Source organism: Gadus macrocephalus, chromosome 23 (assembly GCF_031168955.1).
Source record: "Gadus macrocephalus chromosome 23, ASM3116895v1".
NCBI lineage: Eukaryota > Metazoa > Chordata > Actinopteri > Gadiformes > Gadidae > Gadus > Gadus macrocephalus.
This window is the reverse complement of record NC_082404.1, coordinates 8,249,053-8,260,291: the sequence shown is the minus strand read 5'-3', so window position 1 is coordinate 8,260,291 and position 11,239 is coordinate 8,249,053. Positions and strand designations below refer to the sequence as shown.

The window sequence follows — 11,239 nt, the reverse complement described above, 5'->3', positions numbered from 1 at the left end:
ACTGTGTTGGCATGTACAAATATGTATTGGTCCAGGACAATAAAGCTTAATCCGAACTATTATATCAAAAAGATGAAATATGCCACACAACATCAACGGAGAAGAAATTTGGAACCGTAGACCTATGTGTTTACTACATTAATTTGTCATTGACAAATAGATTTCTCTGTTCAAATCATGTGGGTGAGGCCAACTATATGCGCTTTGAAATACCATTCCGATAAACATAAACCAGAATGATGATTTCAAAATATGTAGACAGCATTTTGTCGTACGAACCAACCAGCGCATACGCGGGAGCAGCCAGTTGTATCCCATCGCGAGAGTTGCTAATTGCGTTTGCGGACTTCTCGCGGTAGTTATCGTTTGCGGGGGCCTTTGGAGTAAGGCGTGCTACATGGCGATTACTGACACTGCGGTAAATTTCTTATTTATTGAATTGTTGCGTGTTTTTACCAAATAAGTAGTGGTAAGTTAACATCAACTTGAGTAGTGCATAACGTGTACTTCGGAAATGTAAAGGAGTCTTATTTTTTGTCTTGGTAAATATGGTTATCTTGTTGCGCCTTGTGAGTAAGCTATGCTAAACTAGCTAGTGCGAGGCTAAAGAAGCCGCGAACGGGCCCGATCCTGCAGAATGTTGTCAAATACGATGATTTACTTCTACAAATATTAGGCATGTGAAACCTAAAGACGGCCCTGGCCCACCTTGATCTGTTTCTACATGGTTTGCCTATGTGTGTAAGACGTTTCAAATAGCCATATGATCCTGGCGCTAGCGTTCGTCATTCAAACAAAAGAGGGAAACACGCTGTTGGAGTGTTCTGTGTGTTTGTCCCCGTGATGGAGGGATTTTAGTCTGGAGACGTATTCCTTCTCTTAGAATGTGCTGCGTTGTTAAAGAGTCATCTGCGGCCTGTTCCCTGTCTCTGTGGAGAATTGTGGACCTCTCTGACTAGCGTGTGGAGGAGCCTGCCTGACTAACGGGTGGAGGAGTCTCCTGGCTAGCGTATCTAGTCTGTTAAGCGATGGGCATGCCGCACCACAGTGAACTGCAAATTGTAATCTGATGTGTGGGCAAACGTATAAATCGATATTTTCTGATTTATAATCATTAATTGCATTCAAATACAATCACGACAACTCACTCCCAGTATGTAGACATATTCCGATGCTCTAAAATATATTATGATCCTACAGTTCTGTGGAAGTGGTGTTAAATTTGTGTCCCTGCTTCCAGGGAGGAGACACCGTGAAGATGGAGAATGGACAGGGGACGGGCTCGAAGCTCGGGCTCCCGCCGCTCACACCGGAGCAGCAAGAAGCGCTCCAGAGGGTATGTCAACGCCACACGTACTTCCTGGAGTTTGATCACAATCAATGTGTTATTTTGCATTTTGCTTGGCTTACCTTATAACGTGACTGTTCCCCCAGGCAAAGAAATATGCGATGGAACAGAGCATTAAAAGCGTCCTGGTGAAGCAGACAATAGCGCATCAACAGCAACAGCTCACAAACTTGCAGGTGAGAGGATATTTAGGATACTTCTAAAGAGATGAAACCGTTCAACTTACGTATTGACAGAAATATAGCTTTATATATATCCTTGTATCAGACGTGACTTTTTTTGTCATGGTATTCAACTTTAAATCCTGCCAATACTATGTTGCTAATATTCCAATAGGTCTGGGTTAGAATAGGTGTTTTTGGGGGTATTTTGTTAGTATCAGGTTTTATGAGTAACCCATGAGATTTAGGAACTTAAGTATTGCAGGAACTTACTACTCCATCCTGCTAAGCTAAGGGAAAACATTTGGGCTGCGTGGCTATGCCATGCCGCTCTTTTCCCAGATGGAGAATGTAATGTTCTTATACCTATTGATAAGACATTCAGAGTTGGTAATGCCAATGCTAGCTATTTATTGAATGTAACACATTAATCGTGTCTCTCCTGCTTCTACTTATCACCTGTTATCAATAGGATGGAGTCTACGGCCAACTAATGGTCAGTGATGCATATAGCCTAGCTATAGACTTATCATTACAGAAAAGACTGACTAGACGATTATAACCCTGCTAAATGCTTTGCAATTATTTCCAGATGGCTATGTTTGTTTACATTTTTGTGATTTTGATAAGGGTTCCTTAAGGACTTGAGGTGATATTGGTGTAAAGGGGAGATCTGCATATGTGTGTGTATAGACTGTCCATTACCTGAAGCAAAGCAATGCCTAACCTTTGAGCTATTTTTCCACCTTTACTGTCTTTCAGATGGCAGCCGTGACAATGGGCTTTGGAGATCCTCTCTCACCTTTACAATCGGTCAATAGACTTAATACTTTTTCTTCTGTGCTCATCCCCAATTTTTAAGACGTAGACATGGACTGTTCCCCTTGTTGTGCTGCTCCCTCTGGATACGACCCCTTTGTTTACCCCTGACCTATGACTGCATCGTTGAATAGAAAGCTAGGAATACTCGATTCATTCATTATCTACTCATTCAAATGAATGTAATTTGAGGCTAGAGAATATGATTAGTCTATTGTTGGCATGTGCTTTAGCGAGCCGCTCATGGTATATTAGAAATGAATATGAGATTAATTAGCTAAACGTTCTTTCTTTGAATCGTAAACCTCAATGTTTTGGGGAGATTTAAACGTTTTTTTAAAAAAAAAAGATCTCGCCCAACCCTACCAAGAGCCACTTTTCCTTCAGGTCATTATAAAGTTATTTAGAGAAAACTGATGCAAATCCCTTTTGGGAACTCTTCTAAACATTTATTCCCTTAAAACTGAATCAGGGCAAGTTACTTTAGGGACCAAGAGGGATGGCAGCTTATTTTTTATTTGACAAAATGAGAGGACTGCTGGACCAGACGTCTTTCAAGTCATCTCAAACCCTTAGTTTTACCTCAAGAACATGTAAATTTCCCTATATTTGCCCTACGACCAGGTACGTAATGTTAATACCTGGACATGGCACAGATTTGATTCAAACTCTACAATTGCATGTAATAAAACCTTGCACTTGAGTCCCAGGGATACAGGTCAGTTACAGAAGCAAAATAAAGTGACTGTTTTCACTACGACCCCTTACTCAAATACCATTAAACTGAAAGACCGTGTGGTAATAATACCTTGAGGATCTTTATTGATTTTAAAGCTAGCGCATAAATCCTGTACCAACAAAGACTCCACGATGTTATGTTGAGGTTTGGCCCTGATTTCAGCTTCTGATTTCCACGCTGTGGTTTCACGCTAAATGAGCTAAAACAAACCCTGGCGGTCAAACACAAGTCCTTAAGCTGACTATACTTTGGTTCCACATTGAGCCATAGTGTGAGTGGCTCTGAGGGGTGTCCTAACGCCAGGTGTGTTGTTGCCGGACAGGTGGCAGCCCAGCGTCAGCGTGCGCTAGCCATCATGTGCCGCGTCTACGTGGGCTCCATATACTACGAGCTGGGCGAAGACACCATCCGACAGGCTTTTGCCCCCTTTGGACCCATCAAGAGCATCGACATGTCATGGGACTCGGTCACCATGAAGCACAAGGTCAGTCTGGTTTTAAATGGTTTCATTTGAGGTGCATTTCCGCAAGCGAAAGCGGTTGTGGACCTAGTTGCAGGCTGGAGGACTAGTGGTTGGACGCCCAGCCGACGGGTTCTGGGTTGAGATCCTGAAGTCTGCACTCTACCTGTGGGTATCCTTGAGCAGGAAGCCAGACCACACACCGTGTAGCCTGGACACAGAAGTACAATTACAAAAAAAAAAATTACTGCGAACGTCGATCCAGTAGCGCAAATTTGTTTCTCATTCGTAGAATAACTCCTACAAAACGGGACACTGCTTAGCGCCGTTAAGCAGTTTTTGTTTTCTGGACCAGGCCCTGTGCCGTCTTCCCCCCCCCCAGAAGTTTTGCGACATCATCGTAGGATAGCTGGATCCCATATTATTGTCCACCTTATTAGGGGAAAGGTAATCTACAGTTTAGGGTGTTTGCTGCAAGGTACCCCAAAACCCTACCTGCTCCTTAACGTCTGCTAAATTTCAAAATAGTAATGGTAGGTGAGATACTGTGTTTGTATACCTTGTATCCGGCCTGTGATGCCATTATCTTCGCACCGCCTAATAAAAGGCTTTGGGAGCCGTGATGGATACGTATGGCTCCGTATCGCGGGACGTGTCTGGTTGGTTGTGAATTACTGAGGTGTTTGTGTGAACTCAGGGCTTTGCCTTTGTGGAGTACGATGTGCCTGAAGCTGCCCAGCTGGCTCTGGAGCAGATGAACTCAGTCATGCTGGGGGGACGTAACATTAAGGTAAGTGGCTTCTAAACTACTTGCAATGGGCCTCATTCCCCCAGCAGCCATCTTGGTTCTTTATGCTCTTGTTTGCTGGTGGGGGGGACTGAATGGGACATTCGGTTCCCCCCCGCAACTTTGATTACAACTAAGATGGCTGCTTGGTGATTGAGGCCTATGGAGCTTTTGACCGGGTCTTAGACTTAAATATTATTGCGTTGCTTTTTTCTTTTTTTTTGCACTTTGAACTACACCGCTGTATAAAAATAGTTTTCCTTTTTGTAGGTGCTTTTTTTTTTTTTTTTATCCGGCATGCCACACAACCTATTGAAATGACACTAAACATTTTTATCCTCTTTTCCCCAAGTTTGTCCCTGTTGTGTTTTCATATCCTAATTTATTTTTCGTTTCTCCCACAGATTGTATATATTGATTAATAACCCCAGTCAACGTTTTTTGTGAAATGATCTAAAAACTTTCATTTTTTCCTCTTTTCATTTGCTTTCTTGCGTGCTTGTGTGTGTGTGTGTGTGTGTGTGCGCGTGTGTTTATCCAGGTATGTATGAGTGTGTGTGTGTGCTGTGTCTCTGTGCTGTCTCTCTGCTTCCATGATGTCACCACACTGTTCTAGCCCCCCGGGTCCAGCGCGGCTGCGCGCGCCTCGGCTCTGTGTCCAAGATGTTCTGATGATGGGCTGCGCCTGTTTGGTGTTGCTTGGCCGCCCCACCTGCAGCACAGATGCAGTCACACCTAGATCCTCCTGCGGTTAGGGAGCCCCGGCTGGTGGAGCAGCGGGCTAGCTTCCAGGGTTAGCGACAGACAGGCGCTCGTCTCGCTTAGCTGCTGGAGTGGTCAGACAGGGAGGCTACGTGGATAATGTCGGGCCAGTCCTCGGATTGGATGTAGGGTTGGTTATAGTTCTGGTAAAGACGCTGGTGATTGTTTTTCACGTTTCAGTTGTAGATTCATTGCATTGCTTTTGATTTTTTTTAAAGGAATTGGCTTTTACACAAGTGGGATGACGCGTTGACTGATTTGCACTTGTGTAATCAAAAATTTGCTATCTATCGGAGGTTTTTCAAATTTGGCTCGTTTTATTTGGGGAAGTCGACAAAACATTTTTATTATTTTTTTAGTGAATGCGGTATGCATGGTGCATATTTAAGACTTGGGGAGTTTGTTTGGATGAACCTGTTGGTTATATCAGAGTGATCTGAATAGAAGTCTATTTCAAACTAAATTGACTTGGGATGTTTCCTTTTTGCATTGGTAGTGATATTCATTAATCCTAATCTCTCTTTAGGTGGATGGCGGTATGCCATATAAATAAATAAATAGCAGATTGTGAGTTGTTAGCGAGTGACAGGACTGTTGCCATGCAGAAGTAGGTAGTCAAGTGATGCTCAAGGAGGTGGATCATGGTGGAGCCCTTCTGTGGCTCCTTGACTGGAGGGCTAGTGGAGGAGCAGCTGACGGGCTAGCTGAAGCCATGGCAACAGAGTGTAGCTCTGCGTCGTCTAAGTCCCCGGATCCTTCGTAGAGGTTCCTAGTGTCGGCGCTCGCCCCCTGGTTGCGTCAGGTGTGACAGGAACGTACTAGTTTGCGGTAAAACGTATCTCGGTTGGCTCTCTGGACCCCCCCCATTCAGTGGCCCTGTGCTGGTATGATCTGTGCTGTAGGTGGGGCGGCCAAGTAACATCGGTCAGGCGCAACCCATCATTGACCAGCTGGCAGAGGAGGCGCGTGCCTTCAACCGCATCTACGTTGCGTCGGTCCACCCCGACCTCTCGGACGAGGACATCAAGAGTGTGTTTGAGGCCTTCGGACGCATCAAGTCGTGCACGTTGGCCCGTGACCCCACCACGGGACGCCACCGGAGCTTTGGCTTCATCGGTGAGCTGCGAGGAGCTTGTAGCCGTGCTGTCGCTGTGGTCGCGTGGCGCCGCGTCCCCCCGCACCGCTGCTAAACTCCTCTTACCCCCCCCCCCCCCCCTCCCGCAGAGTACGAGAAGCCTCAGTCCTCCCTGGACGCCGTGTCCTCCATGAACCTGTTCGACCTCGGGGGTCAGTACCTGCGGGTGGGCAAGGCCGTGACCCCGCCCATGCCGCTGCTGACCCCCACCACCCCCGGTGGGCTCCCGCCGGCTGCAGCGGTGGCCGCGGCGGCCGCCACCGCCAAGATAACGGCCCAGGCAAGTATGAATCCCTTCCAAAGGGATTTAATGGCCTTCCAGGTAAATATGACCTAGATCTAGCCCAGATATAAGCTCTTCAACTGCTCAAAAATAAATTTGAAATGATAGCACGGTGCTCCATGAAGCTGTAAATGTTTCTTTACTGAGTCGACTTTGGAGACTATTCCCTTGTTGATAGGTGACTGGGAGAAGACCCGTTTGTTTCTGTGTCCCCACTAATACATTCAGGTGACTGCAGCAGAGGCCACTCCCAAGTCTTTCTAAAATGGCCGACCTCTCCTTCCTCAAGTTTTCTCTTCAAAACCTTGAATCAACCTTCTATAAAAGATTCAGTCTCATTTGATTGGATAAAACGCACCTGATAAAGTAATGACAAGTCAAGCTCCTCCCACTCACTTCCCGGCTGTGTGAGCCAAGAGCTTATCTTGGCAAACACAAAATGTAAACCACGAGCCATAGCCATGCTACCATGACTGAGTGTTCCAGCACCTGTAGACATTAAAGAGGATAAACCCCTGACACAGGCCCTAGCCGCGTGTCTTGACAAGCCTGTAGTGTCATTAGTAAGCTTCACGGGCCTGAGCAGAGGTATGGCCGTGCTTGCCGTTTGCTACACTGGGTGGTCGTTGACTGTGCTGCCTTGTGCTGTGTTCTGTGTGTTTTTCCCTTGCCTAATGTCTCCGGCCCCCCCTCTCTCAAGGAGGCTGTAGCCGGGGCGTCAGTCCTGGGGGCGCTCGCCGCGCCCCAGCTTCTCGGCCAGCAGATGGGGATCCCCGTCATGGCTGCCCAGGCGCCGGGGGTCATCACAGGTGCGTAGCGACCACGGACTGTCAACACTAGGGACGTGGCGTTGCCCGTCGGTTCGCTCGTCGTTCTGAGGGTGTACATCTACAGAGCGAGTCCTGGGGGCGAAAGTCAAATCGATCCTAATCACAGCTATCTGACACTATGCGTCTGCCCAGGGGACGGTCGGGCAGCAAGCCTCCTCTCTATGGAGCCATTGTTTTGTCTATACTTCTGCCCATTAGGTGCATTACGAAGTACCCTGCTCTAAACAGCTGCTAGCTTGAAAACAGAAAAAGAAGGGAGCTAAACGGAAAAAGGGTGTACAAAAAAAGTAATCCAGGAGATTTGGCGCTTGTATTCCATTCGTTTATGGGAGAATATCTGGCATCCCTTATAACGTATATAATGAAGATAATATAGAAACTAAATGTAGAATGATGGCTAAGATTAAACACCCCTCCTGACTTATATTTCTTGATTACAAAAGATAAATAATTGTAGTCTACTCATAAAAAGTCGTTGCTTTTAGCCAACGATCAAAATCGTCTGGCAGGGACTGCCCTAAACGGGTCTCTCCTGATGGCCGGATTGGACGACACCTGGGATCCAAACTGGAACGGAAAGTGCACCAGTGTGACTGTGAACTCAACCTTTTGTCTAAACGATCCACCTCTTCTCTGTGCTTCCACATGGCTGGTTCCCAGTCCCTATGCGTCTCCGTTTCCTCCCCCACTCCCGTTACGTTCTCCATCTCTTGTAATGTTTCTGTTGTGAACGCCCGGCCCAGGTGTGACTCCGGTGCGACCGCCCATGCCAGTGCTGCCCCAGGTGGGCCTGGTGAACCCGGTGCTGGCCTCGCCCCCCGTGCTGTCCAACCAGGTGATGGCTGGGGGCCCCGGCCAGCAGCAGCAGGAGAAGAAGGAGGAGAAGGAGGAGATGCTGCAGGAAGGAACGGGCCAGGAGATGCTGAGCGACCAGGAGCACATGAGCATCTCGGGCAGCAGTGCCCGACACATGGTGATGCAGAAGCTGCTCCGCAAGTCGGAGGTGAGCTCCATTCACCATCTGTGTTTACATGCGTTAATAACAACGGTTTAACCAGGTTAGCCAAACTACCTGGTTTGCTAACAGCCTTTGAAACATCTCGGGTCACTTGAAGTCTAACCCTTTTAAGACTCCTCTATGGGCTGATCATTCTCTGATGTAATTTGTCAAGTTATGACCTCAAACGGATTAACGGTCGGTGAATTGGTTCTCTGACCACAAAAAGTCAGTTCAGCGTGACCCCATCGGTTGCCTATGTGTAGCCTTAATAAAATATCCAGCTCATCCCTAAGAGAGATGAAGCGCTCAGTCGGTACTCGGCCTGTACTCAGCCTGTCCTCGGCCCTCTCCAGTCCACAGTTATGGTCCTGCGCAACATGGTGGGGCCGGAGGACATCGACGACGACCTCGAGGGAGAGGTGACCGAGGAGTGCGGCAAGTTCGGAGCGGTCAACCGGGTCATCATATACCAGGAGAAGCAGGGCGAGGAGGAGGACGCGGACATCATCGTGAAGATCTTCGTGGAGTTCTCCATGGCGTCGGAGATGAACAAGGCCATCCAAGCCCTGAACGACCGCTGGTTCGGCGGTCGCAAGGTGGTGGCCGAGGTGTATGACCAGGATCGTTTCAACAGCAGTGACCTCTCTGCATAGACTGTCCCACCCGTTTGTACCACGCCCAATCCTCCCGGTTCATGACCAGTAAAGTGTAATTATCTTCTGTTCCTTTTTTTTTTTATTGATGTTCATGTTATAGACGTCTCCTCACAGGGGTTGATTTTGGGAAAGGGATCGATCTTTGCTTTGTGAATTGTGAAGAATTATTTTGTATCTTTTTTTTTTTTAAACACCTGCCGATGTTAGCCCCTTCATCGTTCCCCACTGCTAAAACTGTCAAGACATGTCGACTTTTTATGAATAAAGCTTATTTGTCCAAAAACACTGTACAATAATACATTTCTTAAAAAGATGGTTGAGTGATTTTAAGGGTGAATGATGACCTGTATCTCTAAAACACGGAGTTATGATTGTGAAATAGGTGAAGTACTGGTATTTGATATTTGACATCTTGTGCTCAATAAAAGCCTTTAGCCTCAAGTTACCTTTGCTCTTTTTGTTAAAAGAAGTAAAGTGTATACACGTGCATCTCAATAAATTGGAAATGCAGATAAGTTAACTTATTTCAATAATTATATGTAAAAAGGGAAACTTATAGAATCATTGCTCCTAAATTGATATATGACACGCCTTGATTTTTTATCATTCAGATTATTATGGCTTCCAGCATGAAACCCCCAAATCCATTATCAGAAAATCAGAATATTGTGAAAAGTATGTTAGGGAGATGCTGACTTCCTTTTCCATCAGGACTTGGCACACTGCCAAAAGTACCAATACTGGAGGCCGATATGAATAGTCTCCTTATCTTTATGCATCCTTTCCTTAACCTTTGTGGAAAACGTCATCGGGTCAAGGAGAGATGAAAATGTGCTTCCTTTCGAACATAGGAAAAGACAGCACTGTTTAAAATGAATTCGACTCCACTTTTCCTAACCGACGTCTTTGCGCGACGACGAGTATTGCTGACCTCTAGCGTCTCTAGCGTGGAATACGTTTTCCGAGGTTGGACTACAACAAGCGCTATTTCGATACATGCGTTCTTGTATTGATTTATTTCTATCAGGTTGTCGCCAACAGTGAGAAATACTTAGGTCGGACTTGGCCTACGGGAATATTTTAGCCCACTTGAATCCCAATTCACATGTGAAAAAAAATGGCTCTATGTTTATGTTGAAATTAACTGCACACTAGTCTTTTATTTTTATTTTTATGTGAAGTAGGCATTTTTTTTTCTTACGGTGTATAGCCTATCGTGTGCTTAATAACCAGCAATAAATGAATTCATTTCGATTCAAATAATATGTTTCTGCAATTGGTATCCATTATTAACTATATTTTCTTCTCTTGTCTTCTTCTGCTTCACCGCGTCTCTCATGCGTCTTCGCGTAGAGTCGGTAAACTTTGTCGGCGGCCGGTTGCTTTAAATCTTACCGCCGTAACTTAAAAGGATAAGAAAGGGGATTACCTAATGCAAAAAAAGAGAATCCGTAGAGGCCCCTGGTTTAATAACCATAGGATGACTGCGCTTGATTGGCCAGAGAACTCGCCTGATCAGAACCCCATTGAAAACGTATTGGGTATTGTCAAGAGGAAGATGAGAAACGAGACCCAAGAATGCGAGCTGAACGCCGCTATCGAAGCAACCCGGGCTTCCCACGCCTTAACAGGGCCACAGGCTGATCGACTCCATGCCACTATGCATTGATGCAGTAATTCATGCAGATGGAGCCAAGAATCAAGTACTGAGTACAATAACCTACTTTTCAGAAAGCCGACATTTCTTTTTAAAAATCTTTATTTTTTACCGTTCTTACGTAATATTCAAATTAAGGCTGGAAACATTTCACTTTGGGTGTAATGAATCTATAAAATATTGGTTTCCCTTTTTAAATGGAATTATTGAAATAAATGAACTTTTCCATCGTATTCAAATGCATTGATATGCAACTGTATGTTATAAATACTACATAGCAGGCAGCAGATAGTGAAGGGCTGAAGGCAGGGGGACTCAAAGGGGAGTGAAGCAACAGGGTGGAGGTCAGGGGACCCCAGTGAGGCAGCAGGGTGGAGGCCAGGGGACCCCAGTGAAGCTGGGTGGAGGCTAGGGGACCCCAGTGAGGCAGCAGGGTGTAGGCCAGGGGAACCCAGTGAGGCAGGGTGGAGGCTAGGGGACCCCAGTGAGGCAGCAGGGTGTAGGCCAGGGGACCCCAGTGAAGCTGGGTGGAGGCTAGGGGACCCCAGTGAGGCAGCAGGGTGTAGGCCAGGTGACCCCAGTGAAGCTGGGTGGAGGCTAGG

At 46.3% G+C, this 11,239-nt stretch overlaps 1 protein-coding gene across 5 annotated transcripts; it reads left to right on the top strand.

The window, feature by feature from the left end:
• The first annotated feature begins 293 nt into the window (after nucleotides 1-293).
• On the top strand, nucleotides 294-9,421 carry LOC132452587 (poly(U)-binding-splicing factor PUF60-like). 5 transcript variants are annotated; one of them, XM_060045266.1, is made up of 12 exons: nucleotides 300-418; nucleotides 1,241-1,336; nucleotides 1,435-1,524; nucleotides 1,982-2,005; nucleotides 2,272-2,322; nucleotides 3,390-3,551; nucleotides 4,225-4,317; nucleotides 5,979-6,192; nucleotides 6,301-6,533; nucleotides 7,195-7,303; nucleotides 8,068-8,327; nucleotides 8,678-9,421. In XM_060045266.1, the coding sequence occupies exons 1-12, from the start codon at nucleotides 398-400 to the stop codon at nucleotides 8,975-8,977; spliced, it is 1,653 nt and encodes a 550-aa protein (XP_059901249.1). In that variant the 5' UTR covers nucleotides 300-397; the 3' UTR covers nucleotides 8,978-9,421. The 5 variants fall into 5 exon arrangements, with proteins under 5 accessions (XP_059901250.1, XP_059901249.1, XP_059901252.1 ...); XM_060045269.1 differs by having other exon boundaries at nucleotides 302-418; nucleotides 6,301-6,491; XM_060045268.1 differs by having other exon boundaries at nucleotides 355-469.
• Nucleotides 9,422-11,239: the final 1,818 nt, after the last annotated feature.

Excerpts from the sequence above, each read along its gene's own strand:
- LOC132452587 (XM_060045266.1), top strand. The coding sequence starts at position 398 with ATGGCGATTACTGACACTGCG. Across the intron at positions 419-1,240 it reads TGGCGATTACTGACACTGCG|GGAGGAGACACCGTGAAGAT; the intron begins GTAAATTTCTTA and ends CCCTGCTTCCAG. Across the intron at positions 1,525-1,981 it reads AACAGCTCACAAACTTGCAG|GATGGAGTCTACGGCCAACT; the intron begins GTGAGAGGATAT and ends TGTTATCAATAG.